Raw genomic sequence first — 13,639 nt, forward strand, 5'->3', positions numbered from 1 at the left:
CGATGGAGCCAAAAGCTTTCTGTACTTGCTCTTACGAGTATTTTTTCTCTCCTATGATCTTTTCTTCTAATTTGCCGCAGGTTGATTTCGGCTGTTTAAAATTAAAAACTATAGTCGCACAGCAAACGTACGCCGACCGTTCGTAGGCGCTGATGAAGATATGGAAAGGGTGGAAAGAAAAAAAAAGAAGAGAGAAGTCAGATAAGGTATTTTTAGAGTGGTATTTCTTGACATTGCAGAAAAGTGGACATAACAAATCATTAAATAAATAAAGTAGAATAATCATAATCATAATAATAATACGAATAACAATAAGAGAGCCGATGCAAGAAAAGAAAGGAAAACAATTTTTTTCATAACAATATTCGACAGCATACAACTCTTTACCGTAGCACATACGCACACACGTAAAGAGGAAGGAGGCGGCATCTTCTCAACGGGCCTCCGCAGAAGTGAAGCATAGTGGCATCATTCTATGAACAGTATCGAAAGGAACTGCTTTTTTTTCTTTCTTTTTTCTTTAAAAAAGAAAAACCTCTTTCCTCATCTCTCCTCCAAACACGTTTTCGTTTTCGTCTTCAGCTTCCTTTTTTTTTTCCACATCCTCTTCACCTTTTCAATTACTCCAAAATTTATTTATTTTTTTAAATCCACTTTAACAAGGTGCGACCGCTTCTTTCCCTTTCTCATTTTAACAAAAAAAAATTAAATAACTAAATAATAAAACCTCTCGTTCTCAAAACACGCACGGGGAACAGGCAAAATGAAGGGAGGAAAATACGGGCGGGTTACGAAGCCCATGAGCAATGGAGTAGATATAATAAGGAAATTCCAAGTGGACATGAGACAAACTCGTGTGTGTGTGTGTGTATCAGGTGAAACAAAGAAATCATACGTGTGTATTAAAAAAAAAAAACAACAACAACAAAAGAAAGTAAAATATTGGTATGAAACAAAAGGGAATGTGTATAGCTTTACATCAGTGTTCCTTTGAGTGCATGTGTGAATGTTCAAGTGGGTAACCGCTACTGTGTTAAGATGAATATATTTAAATTCTGCATCATCTTCCAACTTTTGTTCGGTTGTGATGCTCCGCTTCACCAGAAAACAGCGACTGAAGTAATTCCGCACAATAAAATTTACTTTGACGTGTACGCTCCCCCCCCCCTCCCTCCCTTCTTTCCTTCCGTCCTTCTTTCCTTTATTATTATTATTATTTTTTTTTTTTGGTTTTAACCTCGCTTATTCTCTTCCTTTTTTTCCCCCTTCTCCATTCTCCTCGTTACTCCGCACCCACCCCTTTTTTGTTTATTTATTTCCCTTCTGTAACGTTGCAAAAAAGGCCCTTAAAATAAGGAAACAAAAACAGGACTTGAGACAGAGTGACAAAAAGAGAGAAATTGAACTAAAATCGGGTACAATAAGGGAATGAAGGGGGAAGAGGAAAACAAAACAAAACAAAACAAAGAAGAATGGGGACTATTTCTACATCATGACGATAATAAAAATAATGATGATAATAATAAAACATCGCAGGATAACGACGCCCCTCAAAACCTTATAGTTCTAGCAACAGATACAAACACACAAAAACAGCTAATTAACATCTTATTGATGTTAATTAGCTGTGTATTCCCCTCGTTTCGTTCCCTTTACTTCTTCAGAATTTCCTCTTTTTTTTTGTTTCCCCCTCCTTCCTAATCGTCCATTCGCTTGGTGTTTATTCATTATTTCCGTCGTATAGGCCTTTCGTGCTTACACATCAATAACCATTCTTAATCATTTTTTCTTTTCTTTTCTTTTTTCTCCTTCTTAAAAAAAAAAATTAACCACCTTTATTATTATTGTTATTATTATGATCTTACAATTATTGCAATAATGTCCTTCTCCCTTATATCTCTTTATCTTCTCATTCGCAATCCCGTAAGGCGTGTTACCACAACCTGTCACTACCACTTTTATTTTTATTATTATTATTATTATCATTTTTTTTCCTTGGAATTACAAGCAATTATTCCCCTTCGTAATAATTAGATGAATTTGTGTTGTCTATTTATTCGCACACAATTAAAAAGGAAAAAAAAAGCAAAAAAACGGAAAGGCAGCACAAACCTAAACATATACATCTTACTTCTTCCTCTTCCTCTTTCTTTCTTTCTTTTTTTTTAAAAAAATGTTTCCTCCCGTCCCCCTTCTCATTCTTTTCTTTTTTTTTTTGTACGCATTGTTAATAATGGCATATTTCCCCACGTTTAAGTTCCTCCATCACAACTTTTGATACGAGAAACATTTCACACACACACACACATATATATATATATATTTTTTTTTATATACACATATATGTATATATATTTTAATTTAAATGTATATGCCACGCTACCATCAACGCGCACATCTTCATGAAATAAAAAACTAAAAAAAAATCCACCAAAGCAAAAAAAAAAAAGAAAAGAAAAGAAAAGGAAGAGGCGGGAGGGGGGAGGGGAAAAAAATAAAAAAATACAAATGAGCACTACTCCAAAAAGGCGGCGGCACTCATGTACGAAACCTTCCATTCTTCCATACAAACTCTCTTTTCCCCTTTTCCTTTACTTATTTCTTTGAAAACGTCTTTTATCTTTTCTTTCTTTTTTTTTTTTACATAAACTGCAGCAGTAGCAGTAGTGGTGGTGGTGGTGGTGTTTGTGGGGGAGAAGAAACATTAAAAAAAAAACAGAAACAGAAAAAAAAACAAAAGAGAAGATGATTGAGGGGAGCATCATCACGAAAAACGCAAGCATACGAAAAAAAAAATGTTAGCAGCTATATGATTCAGTATATATATATATATATATATATATATGTTTGTATAGCGTAAATCACAAGAACAAAAATACAAAAAAAAAAAGAGCAAAAAAAAAAGCCTTCAGCCCCAAGCACAGAAGGCGTTCGTTACATCAAACAGATTAAATAAGAGGAAAGGAAGGAGGAGAATGAGAGAGGGAGAAAAAAAAAAAGAAACTACAAGTGGAGATACAATAAATGACAAAATGAAAAGAAGAAGGAGGAAACCCACCGCACTGCAAAGGAAAAAGGAAAAAAAAGGAAAAAAAGGGAAAAGGGAAGGGAGGGAAAAAAAGAAACAAAAGAAATTCACTCAGGAGAGTTGGAGGAACGCACACGCACCCACCCCCCCAAAAAAAAAGAAAAAAAAAGGAAACAAGAAAGAGAAAGCCATACCACAACAGTACCCTTTCACTTGGTCTTTCAATCCCCTTTCTTGTTTTCTTTTTTTTTTTTTCACCCTCTCTTCGTTCCTCTAACGTTGGCGATAACAAAAAAAAAGAACAGGTAAATGTGAGGGAGGAATGGAGGAGGAATAAGAAGGAAAAAAAAAGAAAACAAGAAAGCAACAACATCAATACTGTAAACAGAACCAACCGTCATGCATTCGCACCTACAACAGCGCACCGAGGCATACCACAAGGGCTAATTTACAAATTACAATAACAAGGCAAAAAAAAAAAAGAAAGCGGGAAATTAATGGGGTTTCAACCACACTCCCGTCCGCTCAACTACGGCACTGAAAAGAAAAAGAAAGGACAACAAAATATCGCCTACACGATGCACACACAGTTCTTCTTTTTTTTTTTTCGCCCATTTTTTTTTTCCACGGCTCTGCATTCTAAACTCCATTTTCCTTTTCGACGATCTCTCGCGTTCGCCACCGTTGTAAGTTTCACATGCGTTTATACGGGGTACGTGATGGAAAAATAAAAGAAAAAAATGAGTGCTCGCATTCCATTCTTTAAAGGTAGTAGTAATAGTAGCATTATGACCAGGGAGGTAAAAGGAAAAAAAAGAAAATGGGAGGGGAACAATAAAAGAAAAGAGCAGAGGAAGACTACGATTTATTGAAAGGCCCGAAAGCGGTCAAACCACACTTGCTGAAACCCAACGCTTTTCTTCCAACTATCTACCAACCCAACTTCCCATTAAATAACTCACTCCTCGTCTCCTTTACAAGGCGTCTCTCCATCCCGTTTCTCTGGAGTACGAGGGAATAATGAGCCACATAATCCCGGCAAACAACCCGCTTCCTCTTTTTTACCTTTCGCACATCTTTGCTTTGATAAGGAGTGCACTCCTAATTGTGGGGCGGAATTCCTCTTTATAGCACAGTTGCTCGTGAGAACCTCCTGATTTGGCAACGTACCACTGCCACCGTCAAACTCCCTGTTGTGCACATCCCTTGGGGTGGTCGCCACCGACGGCGAGACATTTGTTTGATTTCCCCGTGGTTCGATGGGAGGTAATTCAACTTTTTCACAAAAAGGCATGTCATGACATTCCAAAGGGCTTCCACCGGGAGAAACAACACGCGTCGAACGCCGGCTCAGCCGTCTTACTGGTTTCATAACGGTACCTCCCCAATTCGAACCTGAGAGGGGTTCGACATCACCACTTTTTGTGGTTGCATTGAGTTTTAGCGAGGCGTCGAAGGGATTGTCAATCCACCTAGGACTCATGGGAAGCGAAATTGCAACCGAATTATCGCCGCTGCGTTCCCTTAACAACCACGAAACATCTTCAGCATCTTTTTCGGGTTCGGTTAATGTCAAGGCTTCCTCTATATCCTTCTCCGTAACGCAAACCAAGGTGTCGTCACACGCGTCACCAGAACTCTTATTTTTGTGGATCATTGCCTTAAATGCTTCGACAGCATGGCATGCGGTTATGCGGTTCTTGGGGTCGCGATCAAGCATCCTACGAAGCAAATTTTCCCAGTCTTCCCCATACTCAGTTGGTATCACAGGAAGGTTGGAGTCCATAATATCGTCTATATTAGAGAAGGGAAGTCTTCCGGTAAGAAGAATGTACAATGTGACACCCATTGCCCATACATCAACTGGTTTTGCATACGACCTATCGCCTTTCCAGATCTCAGGGGCAATAAACAATATTGTCCCCTTTGTGCCCTGTATAGGCATCCCTGGTCCACATGAGGCGTTGGCTCTACTGGCTGCTAAGCTTTCTTGCATTATTTGTTCTACCCTCTCCCGTGCGCTTACGTCAAAAACCTCAGCCACGCCAAAGTCCGCCAAATACGCTCTTCCTTCTTTACTAACGAGTATATTTTCCGGTTTGATATCTCGATGCGCTATTTTGTTTTTGTGCAGATAGTCTAATCCAGAAAAAATCTGCCGAGCGTACTTCGCGAGTTGTCCAGGAGGAATAGGTGTGCAGACCTCCTCCTCGGGATCGCCAGTGGGACTACACCTAATGCGGCCGATAGGTCCACCGTCGATGTATTTCATTACAAGGTAAATTTTTCTAGCACTGGGATCGTCAATAACCTCGTACAGTGGAACGATATGTTTGTGCTTCAGCTTCTTCATGAGCGCAATTTCCCGCTGCAAGGCACTAAATCTCTCCTGCGCTGCCGTTTGCAGGCCGAACCGCGTCTTTGCCACGGGTCGACACACTTGCTTAATAGCCACAAGCGTATCGGTCTGGGTGTTGTACCCCAACTTCACCTTACCGAACGATCCCCTTCCGATTTCTTTGAGCACCTGGTAATTGTTTATAAACTTCCCGCCGTCATCTCTCTTATCCACTCGAAGTTCACCCGTAATGCGTGCCGACCGCTGCCGTGCAAGGCTACAACTGCTATTGAGTGAAGAAGTGCAGGACGCATTTGTTGCATTTGGAAGTACCTGTATGGGACAAACTCCACATAGCGCCCCACCACGGCATGACCTGGATCCGGCTGTCTTTCGACTAGCGAAACTAACCAATGATATTATTTCGGGATCCGTGGCACCTTCACACTCCCCATCAGGGAGACGGGAGGGGCATCGTAAATCCTGCCCTTTATTTTTCGCTTGCCAAATTTCAGAGAGACAAGATTCATTTCTAGTGATCTCCTTATTGTACGAGTCACTACACCCATTGTCGGCCCCTTTAACCATATGAGACGAAAAACCGCGGCCTCTGTCCAGGCTGGCATTACTTCTTTGTTTCGGTGTCGCCATCGACAAAAAGTGGGGGAGCTGCTCCGTGCATTCCTCCTGAGTCATTATACCCAGACAGTGCGTATTCCTTTTTTTTTTTGATTGCTGCGTCCTTCTTTGCGTCCTAAAGTTATCAATATATATATATATATATAGCACGTTTCCTCTCTTCTTTGAGTTGTAAACGCGCGTAATGGTCTTGGCGCCGCCGCTGTACTGCAAAATGCGGGCGTGTAAGTGTCCTTAGAGATACAAATAATCAAATAAATAATTATATAATTATATATATATGTACCCCCGCGAGGAGTCGGGATATAACTTTCTTCCCTCCCTTATTTTTTTTTTCGTACCCACACACACCCTTTTCGTTTTTTCTTCGATTCCCTTACCAGATAAAAGAATGTATATAAGTTTTTTGTGTAATTACAATTAAGTATTTAGAACTGAAGGTATTCCCTTTTCTTTCCCTTAACTATGTGATGATACGTTTTCCCCCTTTTTACGCTGACGCACTTCCCTTTACTCACCTATATGTTGTTTTGTTTGTTTGTTTGTTTGTTCGTCTATTATTATTATTTCTTTTTTTTTTTTTCGTATTCTCGATGTCGGTTCTAGTCGCCAAATAAACTTCCCACTGCTTAAGCCTTCGTGTGTTCAAGTCAGTACACCGCCTTTACTCTTCCAGCCTCCGGTGTCGTGGTGGCCAAAACAATGAAAACACTAATGAAAGCTCGCTAAATCGGATTATTATGCCAACAGTAGCAGTATCAATAACAGAAAAATGTATATTGTAATTATTTCTGCTTCAGCTACCGACAGGTTTGCAGTAGGCGGCGAATGAAAGAGGCAACCACTTGACAAAGCAGTTGCGCCTATGCGTGTGCGCTTATAAAAAGATATTGATGTCAAGAGGTAGAGAGAAGGCAATGAAAGGAAAGGAAAGGGAAGAAAGAAAAAAAAAAAAAAAAAGAGGCATAAAGGAAAGTAGAGTGTTGAGCAGTTTTAGTTACTCGGTTAGTTGTGAAAACAGTGGCAGTAATAATGGCAGAGTCCAGACACTTAACCGCATGAATATGAGGGGCGCCCCCGTAAGAGCATGTAAAAGGAGACATGTACACACACACACACACACACACACACCGATATATGTAAATATACGGGTATGTATGCATGATGAGAGGTCTCACTAACTCCATCACAACAGTCAGCGAACATTCAAAATTTAACAAGCGTTATGGTTCTGCCTCAACAGGAAAATACGGTTCTCTCGCATCTTCGATGTTACAACACCGGCCTATTCTTAGAAACTAGGGACACCCAAATGAATAGAAGAGAGGGAGAAAAAAAAATATAATGAAGCAGCAGAACAACCAGTCAAGGAGAGAAAAAGGTCAATGAAAGAGGTACACGAAAAGAAACAGGCAAATTCAGCAGAGCCACCGAACGTGTAAAATCAAATGTGGGAACAGGGAAGAAGGGTTGTGCAGGTGAGCTGAGCAGTTGAGAGCAAAACACTTTGAGGCGAGCTGAACACATCGCATTTACGGGCTAACGGGCACAGTAGGTAAGATACTGTAAAAATGGCACGCGTCGCCCCCTTCTTCTCCTCCCACGCAGAAAATGAAAGAGGATTATAGAGGTGTATGACCAGCGTCACTTTCCTGTTGTGTCACACACATGGCCATTGGGTGATCAATCCACGCTGTTTTTTTTTTTTGCGATCTCCCTTCTCGCCTCCCTCTTCTACCAATGCTCCTCTACCTCATATCAGGCCTCTTCTTCGCTCTTTACTTCCCATTCCACCCTTCTCCTCCTTCTTCCGCGGTTCTTTGCCTTCCCCCACCTTTAAAATTTTTTTTTCTTCCTTTGTTTGTTTTCCTCCTCACCAAATTCTGTCCACATTCTTTTTCCCACAGGTGCACGCGCCTCAATCCTCTTCGGCAAGGCGCCTTCTCCTTGCGGCCTCCTCCTCGCGCTCTTTTTCTACCTCAACGACGAACCTGTGCAATTCGGTGTCGCTCATGTAAGCCGCCTTACCGCGCTCCAGCACCAGGAGTTCAATGTTTTTCGACCCACTTTCAACAGCCTCAAGAAGCGCCTTAATTGCAAAGTGCACGCAACGATCCCGCGTCATGCCATCCTGATAGTTTTTTTCCATAAATTCGAGCACAACCTTGTCATTTCGGCCGATTGCTGCTGCATTCCACGCTGAACTCGTTCCAGACGGCTCCGTCTTCCACAACTGCGGCTGCCCATTTTCATTAAAGCCACCAATGATGGTTGAAACACCGTACGGTCTGCTGCCGCTTGATTGCGTAGAACGTTGCTGTACCCTTGCCACGTACCGCACGAGCAGGTCAACGTCAATGGCGTCTTCGTAGCTCAAGCGGAAGCGTTGACATTCCAGTTGTGCGTGATTCACAACCACACGGGCGTCGGCAGAGAGACCTGCGGAAGCGAGATAAATATGCTCGTCAAGTTTGTATATTTTGCGTGTCGTACGGCTGTCCTGCAGTTTTTGCACTGATTTTTTCTCCACAGCAAAGATAATGCTGTCCTTCCCTTTCACACCAACTGCACAGAGACCCTTGCGAACGGCCTCTTGCGCATACTCAACCTGGAACAAATGTCCATCGGGACTAAACACAGTAATTGCGCGATCGTAGCTCATACTATTTCGGATAAGTGTGTATACGTATGTACGTACGTGCAAGTAATTAACAAATAGGCCTGCAGCCGCCTTCCTTCCTTTCCTTTCCTTGAGAACTTCCTTTTGTTACAACCGGTAAACCTTAGTTAATGTTTCCTCCAACTTCCTTCAAACCGCATAGAGTGCAAATGGGAGAATGCAATTTTAATTTAAAGTGAGAGGAGAATCAAAAAACTGAAAGCGATATGCAGAGAGGTCATACGCACATGTTCAGACGTCCAAAGAAATACCAATGAGTACGGACCAATCGAAAGATAAGGGGAGAATACCGCGAGTCAACACAAACATTCATAATAAGTCCTATCCTTACTATCTTTTTCTCCCTTTCCCCTCTTGTAAGTGTGATAGGACTCTGCGCTGATAGTTATGATTGAGGCCGTTGCGGACAAGTGGAACGGACGCACGTTTGCGGCCAGCAGTAAACTAGCAGTGAACAAATGTTGGCACCACAGCGTAACCGAATGGGTCCACACCGTAAAAATCAACATCCCTCAGTGCCACTGCCCCCTCTGTTAAGAGGTGTACAGAACCTAAATAAAACCCCTCAAATTTGCACTCAAATTTGCAGTCCGAAGCCATGCAACTCTTCACTAGTTCCAGCAGGTGAGCCAAGCGTACATTACCTGCCACATCTGCTGCTGCGTCATTTGGTTGCAGCAAGCATCTCGACAAACGCAAGCGAGTGTTTACTGCGTACAAGAAAGCGTGACCAAGATCCACTTCCGATTGCGTAATTATCACAACAGCCACGCGAAGGTCCTGCGCAACGCTCTTCATTGCGTTCATAAGCGCTGCAACGGCGTTGTGCCGTTCAATTACCTCCCCATCCATACCAGTAAAGGTCCGACGTACCATGGCGCTAAAATCATCCACCACCACGAGGCGTACGCCGTCATTCAGCATAATATTCTCACGGAGAACAGGCATATGCTCCAGAAGCTGCCCGAGCGTTGGGATTGTTACTATTGCCAACTGTTGTAGCGCAGTTTCTGCATCTCCGCCAAACCTGTCGGGTTCAGCAGCATTGCTTCCATTGTTGTCACCTCTATATGTACCAAGTGTAGACCGTAGGTAACCGGCGGTGGCTCTGGTTGAAAATGGATGCTGATTGCTGCTGATCCAAAGTGTATGATACTTTCCATTACCCCTGCCTTCTCTTGCCAGAGTTGCCGCACGCCCAGCGAGATTGAGCGCCAGGGCTGTCTTACCCGTGCCACTTGCCCCGGTAATCTCCGTGACTAAGCCACACTTCACGCCGCCAGCAAGCACATCATCTAGACACTTATGGCCAGTGGATATCACCCCAAAACAACTGGAGGAGAGTTGGTCTTCAACGGAAATGGGAAGAAGCGTGGAATCGGGAGAGTTAACGATGGTGTGGCTTATGTGTCTGTAGAGAAGCTCCACATCATCCAGCGAGGCGTCTAGCATCTGTGAAACATCGCAAGGGGGTTGCAGTAGCACGTTTTCAAGACGCGTGCCGTTCCCATAACCTGGAAGGCCCTCCAACTTCTTCAGCATAACTTGAACACGCTCCATTTGGAGTGGATCTGCTTCTTGTGTGGTAAGTTCATCAGAATCACTAAGATCTACTACAGGCTTCTGTGCCAAGTTGACGAAGTCATCCCCCTCATCATCATCATCATCAGAGTTGCTGTTTGCATAGTCATGTGCCACTGGCCAGAGTGCATCCATCCATTAACACTACCCTCCCACTTCTACACAAATTAAAGTGAGGTAAAACAATAAGGTAAGTTACGCAAACATGCAAGCGCGAGCCGCCTTCGTTTCATTTTTCCGCGACTTATAGGCGATTGCAGCTTCCACTCTATTATAGCTCACCCCCACCATGCATTCCCGTTTTTTTCGATATTATTAACGTAGAGAGGTACTGCAATAACCGAGTTAAAGGTTAAAAAACGAAACGTTTCAAATTGTGTGGTCTAACCTGTCGCCTCCTTGGTGAAGTGCATCGGTGCTGTACTGCAAGGACAAAAAAAAAAAAAGAAAAATACTCACGATCGCTATCATTGCCTTCTATTCAGTTGTTCGTCAAAGTTCGCTCGAAGGCCTCGTTCATTTTCAGAGCCAGGTCTATATCCTTCTGCGTCACCCTATTCCCTGCATCGTGTGTTGTAAGCCGGACGGAAACCTTGTTGTACTTATTTTCCCAGGTAGGATGGTGCCCTGCGGCCTCACACTCAACAGCCACCGCGTTCATAAACTTAATGGCGTCCGAAAAATCCTTGAAAGTAAACTCCCGGTGGATAATACCGCTGTTGTTTCCGTCTACCCTCCACTCGGGCAGTTTTAACAGTGCACGTGATATGGCAGGAAAGGAAAGTGGTTGTGGACGCATGCAATAATAAACACACCGCCGCATTGTCTCAACAACCGGACTGATTGAAGAAAACATCGTTAACAATAAAAAAAAGAATGGAGAAAACCGTAGTCAAGAGTCATGATTTGCCAGAGGGCAACCGGAGAGAAAGTAATGAAAGCAGAAGGAACGATCAAAAGTAAGAGGTAAGCAGAAGTGTGTGTTTGTGTGTGTGTGTGGGGGGGGGTTAGGGTGGAAAGGGAGCTCGGCTCATGTCAGTGTGGAATTATACGCACATTTGTACACTAGTTCCCTTTAGACATTGTTGGAGTGAAACAGGAAGGAAGGTAGCTGTTGAGCGGCATTCCACCAGCACATTTGTCCCTCCCCCGCTCATCGCCGTCTGCCTTTACTCACACGAGTGTCTGAACTACAGAGAATGGGTGAATCTCCTTCTATGAGCTGCTTTAGCGCTAGAAGCTCCTTCTCGTCCTCCACCATCTGTCGCAAAGTATCCTGCAGTCGATTCATCTCAACCTCCAGGAGTTCCATTTCATTCTCCAAGTGGTCCGCGAGCGCCCGCACGGCCGCACCGGTTTCTCTGGGTTCCACATGCATCCCAAGTCAAACTGAAACAAGGAGATTCCAGGCAATGTCCAAACGCCGTTGATGTAATGATGTACGTGCTCCCTCTGTACGGTGTAGCAAGTGCAAATGAGCTTCCGCTACCTTTTTCGTTTTCTTTGTTTTTTCTTTTCGATTTTCCCGCACGCGCTGCAATGTTTACAGTTTTTTTCTTGTACTTTATTCAGTGGGGTAAAGAATCAACAGTGGAATAGAGTTATGAATAAAGGGGAGGTACGGCGAATCGTACACACAACGCAGAAAGCGACCCGTCCTTCTTACGGCAACAAGTGACGTGTAGCAGTGTGTGCACTTAGTTTGTGGTTTTTGGATCAGCAAGTTGGCACTCCAGAGATATTATCATTAATATGGGTGATCATGTTACCCTTCCCCTCTCTTTCTTTCTTCTCTTTTCCAAGCAAAATTCTTGTCACTTACCAACTTGCTTCCTTCACACTAAAGCCTACGTTTACCGATAGGGGCTGCGTCCCACTTACAGACACCTTTCTACATAACCATGAGGCTGCATAGCACACACCTTTTCCGCTCCCTGCATCAGCGGTACGCCCATTTCTCCAAATCCCAGCATCCACCGTCCTGTTTACTCCGAAACCCCTCGCCCATACGTGCGGCTCTCGCACTTTTCACCGCATGCAAAAGAACTGAAAGCTCGAAACGGCTCGGTCCACAACAGTGATGCAAGGTGCGATGCAACGCCTGAGAAATGTAAGCAATCAACGCGACGAGGACACCACTAAGAAAGAAATCTATCCAAATAAATAGCACGCGAAAAGAGGCCTAGTTGGCTCACGTGGGGTTCCTCCGTCGATTAATTACACATGTAGCGAATGAACCACCACCCAGTTCAAACATTTGCTGTCGATGAAGAAGGAACGCGCACGCAAGTACCCACACCACACGATGTTCCCCCCCCCGTCAAACGATATACCGAAGCACATCCAACGGCGTACCAAGCGTAACCTCCACCAGGACATCGTTTTTCACAGCGTTTGTAATGGCATCGTAGTCCTTCGTTGTTATGCGCTCAACAGGAATATCCACCTCTGCTTCATCTGCAGAACCAACACCGTCGTTCGCCACAAGCAAACCAACGGCGCCCGCAGATTGGGCCCTCACGGCTTGTGTACCGTGTGAGCACTGACCACCATGAGTCAGGAGTACCGCATCAACCCAGTGAGGATCCACTTTATCTCCGTTGCAAAGCGCACCCATTTCTACCAGAATAACTTTCCCATGATTATTCCTCCCCGTCAGAGGCGTGGTACCATAGTCAGGAACGGTGGACAACATGTTTCGCTTTGCGAGGTAGAGAGGTCGGTGGACTACGAGCGATGTGACTGGCACCGCAGCACCGAGCAGAGCAACAACAATTGTGAAGACGACTCTCAACCACAGCGCCATCTTGTCCAGCCCCTCAGTAAAAATTCCCAATTCTTCAAACTTTGTGTATCGTATCTGTTATCCAAATCTCAACTTCTGCCCACTTTCAACATGCTACACACCCCATTGTACACATATGAAAAAGAGGGGAGCGCACCAAAGAGGAGTGAAAAAGTGACTGAATAAGCAGAAAAGGGCAAAACACGGTACACTCAGTCAAGGACTATGACCAACGGACAAATAACACACACAACATCCTCTTCACCATTTCTGTTGCAATTCCCTAAATTTTCCGTTACTTCTCCCTGGAAGAGAAGCTCATACCCACGTACTAAAAGCAAAAAAAAAAATAATAAGAATGGACGACAACTCACACGAAATACCTGCCACAAGTCGAAACTGACCCATCTCGAAAAAAAAAGGCAGGTGATGTTGAAAGATAAGCCACAACGCCACCCCGAATACAACCTCGTGCCATTACAAACATTTACTACAAATATCAAACGATAAGAGCCCTCCGGCGAAACATAATAATGAAAAAGAGAATGAACAGCGACAAAATGGTCGAGTAACAACACCAACTAAAAA

At 43.6% G+C, this 13,639-nt stretch overlaps 6 protein-coding genes across 6 annotated transcripts, besides 23 other annotated features; all 6 read right to left on the bottom strand.

Annotated features, from left to right (window-relative positions):
* The first annotated feature begins 277 nt into the window (after positions 1–277).
* Positions 278–315: a microsatellite.
* A 312-nt stretch (positions 316–627) lies between these two features.
* Positions 628–650: a sequence feature (AT_rich).
* Positions 651–688: 38 nt separating this feature from the next.
* Positions 689–726: a sequence feature (AT_rich).
* Positions 727–1,157: 431 nt separating this feature from the next.
* Positions 1,158–1,269: a sequence feature (CT-rich).
* Positions 1,270–1,444: 175 nt separating this feature from the next.
* Positions 1,445–1,467: a microsatellite.
* A 22-nt stretch (positions 1,468–1,489) lies between these two features.
* Positions 1,490–1,526: a microsatellite.
* Positions 1,527–1,784: 258 nt separating this feature from the next.
* Positions 1,785–1,811: a microsatellite.
* Positions 1,812–1,835: 24 nt separating this feature from the next.
* Positions 1,836–1,872: a microsatellite.
* An 86-nt stretch (positions 1,873–1,958) lies between these two features.
* Positions 1,959–1,987: a microsatellite.
* Positions 1,988–2,131: 144 nt separating this feature from the next.
* Positions 2,132–2,165: a sequence feature (CT-rich).
* A 142-nt stretch (positions 2,166–2,307) lies between these two features.
* Positions 2,308–2,355: a microsatellite.
* An 82-nt stretch (positions 2,356–2,437) lies between these two features.
* Positions 2,438–2,468: a microsatellite.
* Positions 2,469–2,657: 189 nt separating this feature from the next.
* Positions 2,658–2,694: a microsatellite.
* Positions 2,695–2,706: 12 nt separating this feature from the next.
* Positions 2,707–2,739: a microsatellite.
* Positions 2,740–2,818: 79 nt separating this feature from the next.
* Positions 2,819–2,854: a microsatellite.
* Positions 2,855–2,865: 11 nt separating this feature from the next.
* Positions 2,866–2,904: a sequence feature (A-rich).
* Positions 2,905–2,948: 44 nt separating this feature from the next.
* Tb11.02.4850 (hypothetical protein, conserved) lies at positions 2,949–3,401 on the bottom strand (the record flags this gene model as incomplete). The annotated part of the gene is made up of 1 exon (XM_823679.1): positions 2,949–3,401. One exon carries the CDS (start codon positions 3,399–3,401, stop codon positions 2,949–2,951), a length of 453 nt encoding a protein of 150 aa, XP_828772.1.
* Positions 2,951–3,053: a sequence feature (A-rich).
* Positions 3,074–3,134: a sequence feature (A-rich).
* Positions 3,179–3,215: a sequence feature (A-rich).
* Positions 3,402–3,986: 585 nt separating the features above from the next.
* On the bottom strand, positions 3,987–6,062 carry Tb11.02.4860 (protein kinase, putative; the record flags this gene model as incomplete). The annotated part of the gene is made up of 1 exon (XM_823680.1): positions 3,987–6,062. The coding sequence occupies one exon, from the start codon at positions 6,060–6,062 to the stop codon at positions 3,987–3,989; it is 2,076 nt and encodes a 691-aa protein (XP_828773.1).
* A 187-nt stretch (positions 6,063–6,249) lies between these two features.
* Positions 6,250–6,287: a sequence feature (AT_rich).
* Positions 6,288–6,534: 247 nt separating this feature from the next.
* Positions 6,535–6,564: a microsatellite.
* A 352-nt stretch (positions 6,565–6,916) lies between these two features.
* Positions 6,917–6,981: a sequence feature (GA-rich).
* A 129-nt stretch (positions 6,982–7,110) lies between these two features.
* Positions 7,111–7,136: a microsatellite.
* Positions 7,137–7,923: 787 nt separating this feature from the next.
* On the bottom strand, positions 7,924–8,667 carry Tb11.02.4870 (proteasome subunit alpha 7; the record flags this gene model as incomplete). Its single annotated transcript, XM_823681.1, has 1 exon — positions 7,924–8,667. One exon carries the CDS (start codon positions 8,665–8,667, stop codon positions 7,924–7,926), a length of 744 nt encoding a protein of 247 aa, XP_828774.1.
* Positions 8,668–9,129: 462 nt separating this feature from the next.
* Tb11.02.4880 (hypothetical protein, conserved) lies at positions 9,130–10,401 on the bottom strand (the record flags this gene model as incomplete). Its single annotated transcript, XM_823682.1, has 1 exon — positions 9,130–10,401. One exon carries the CDS (start codon positions 10,399–10,401, stop codon positions 9,130–9,132), a length of 1,272 nt encoding a protein of 423 aa, XP_828775.1.
* Positions 10,402–10,747: 346 nt separating this feature from the next.
* On the bottom strand, positions 10,748–11,122 carry Tb11.02.4890 (pterin-4-alpha-carbinolamine dehydratase, putative; the record flags this gene model as incomplete). The annotated part of the gene is made up of 1 exon (XM_823683.1): positions 10,748–11,122. The coding sequence occupies one exon, from the start codon at positions 11,120–11,122 to the stop codon at positions 10,748–10,750; it is 375 nt and encodes a 124-aa protein (XP_828776.1).
* A 1,464-nt stretch (positions 11,123–12,586) lies between these two features.
* On the bottom strand, positions 12,587–13,072 carry Tb11.02.4900 (hypothetical protein, conserved; the record flags this gene model as incomplete). Its single annotated transcript, XM_823684.1, has 1 exon — positions 12,587–13,072. The coding sequence occupies one exon, from the start codon at positions 13,070–13,072 to the stop codon at positions 12,587–12,589; it is 486 nt and encodes a 161-aa protein (XP_828777.1).
* Between the last annotated feature and the right edge of the window lie 567 nt (positions 13,073–13,639).

Source organism: Trypanosoma brucei, assembly GCF_000002445.2.
Source record: "Trypanosoma brucei brucei TREU927 chromosome 11 chr11_scaffold01 genomic scaffold, whole genome shotgun sequence".
Taxonomy (NCBI): Eukaryota; Euglenozoa; class Kinetoplastea; order Trypanosomatida; family Trypanosomatidae; genus Trypanosoma; species Trypanosoma brucei.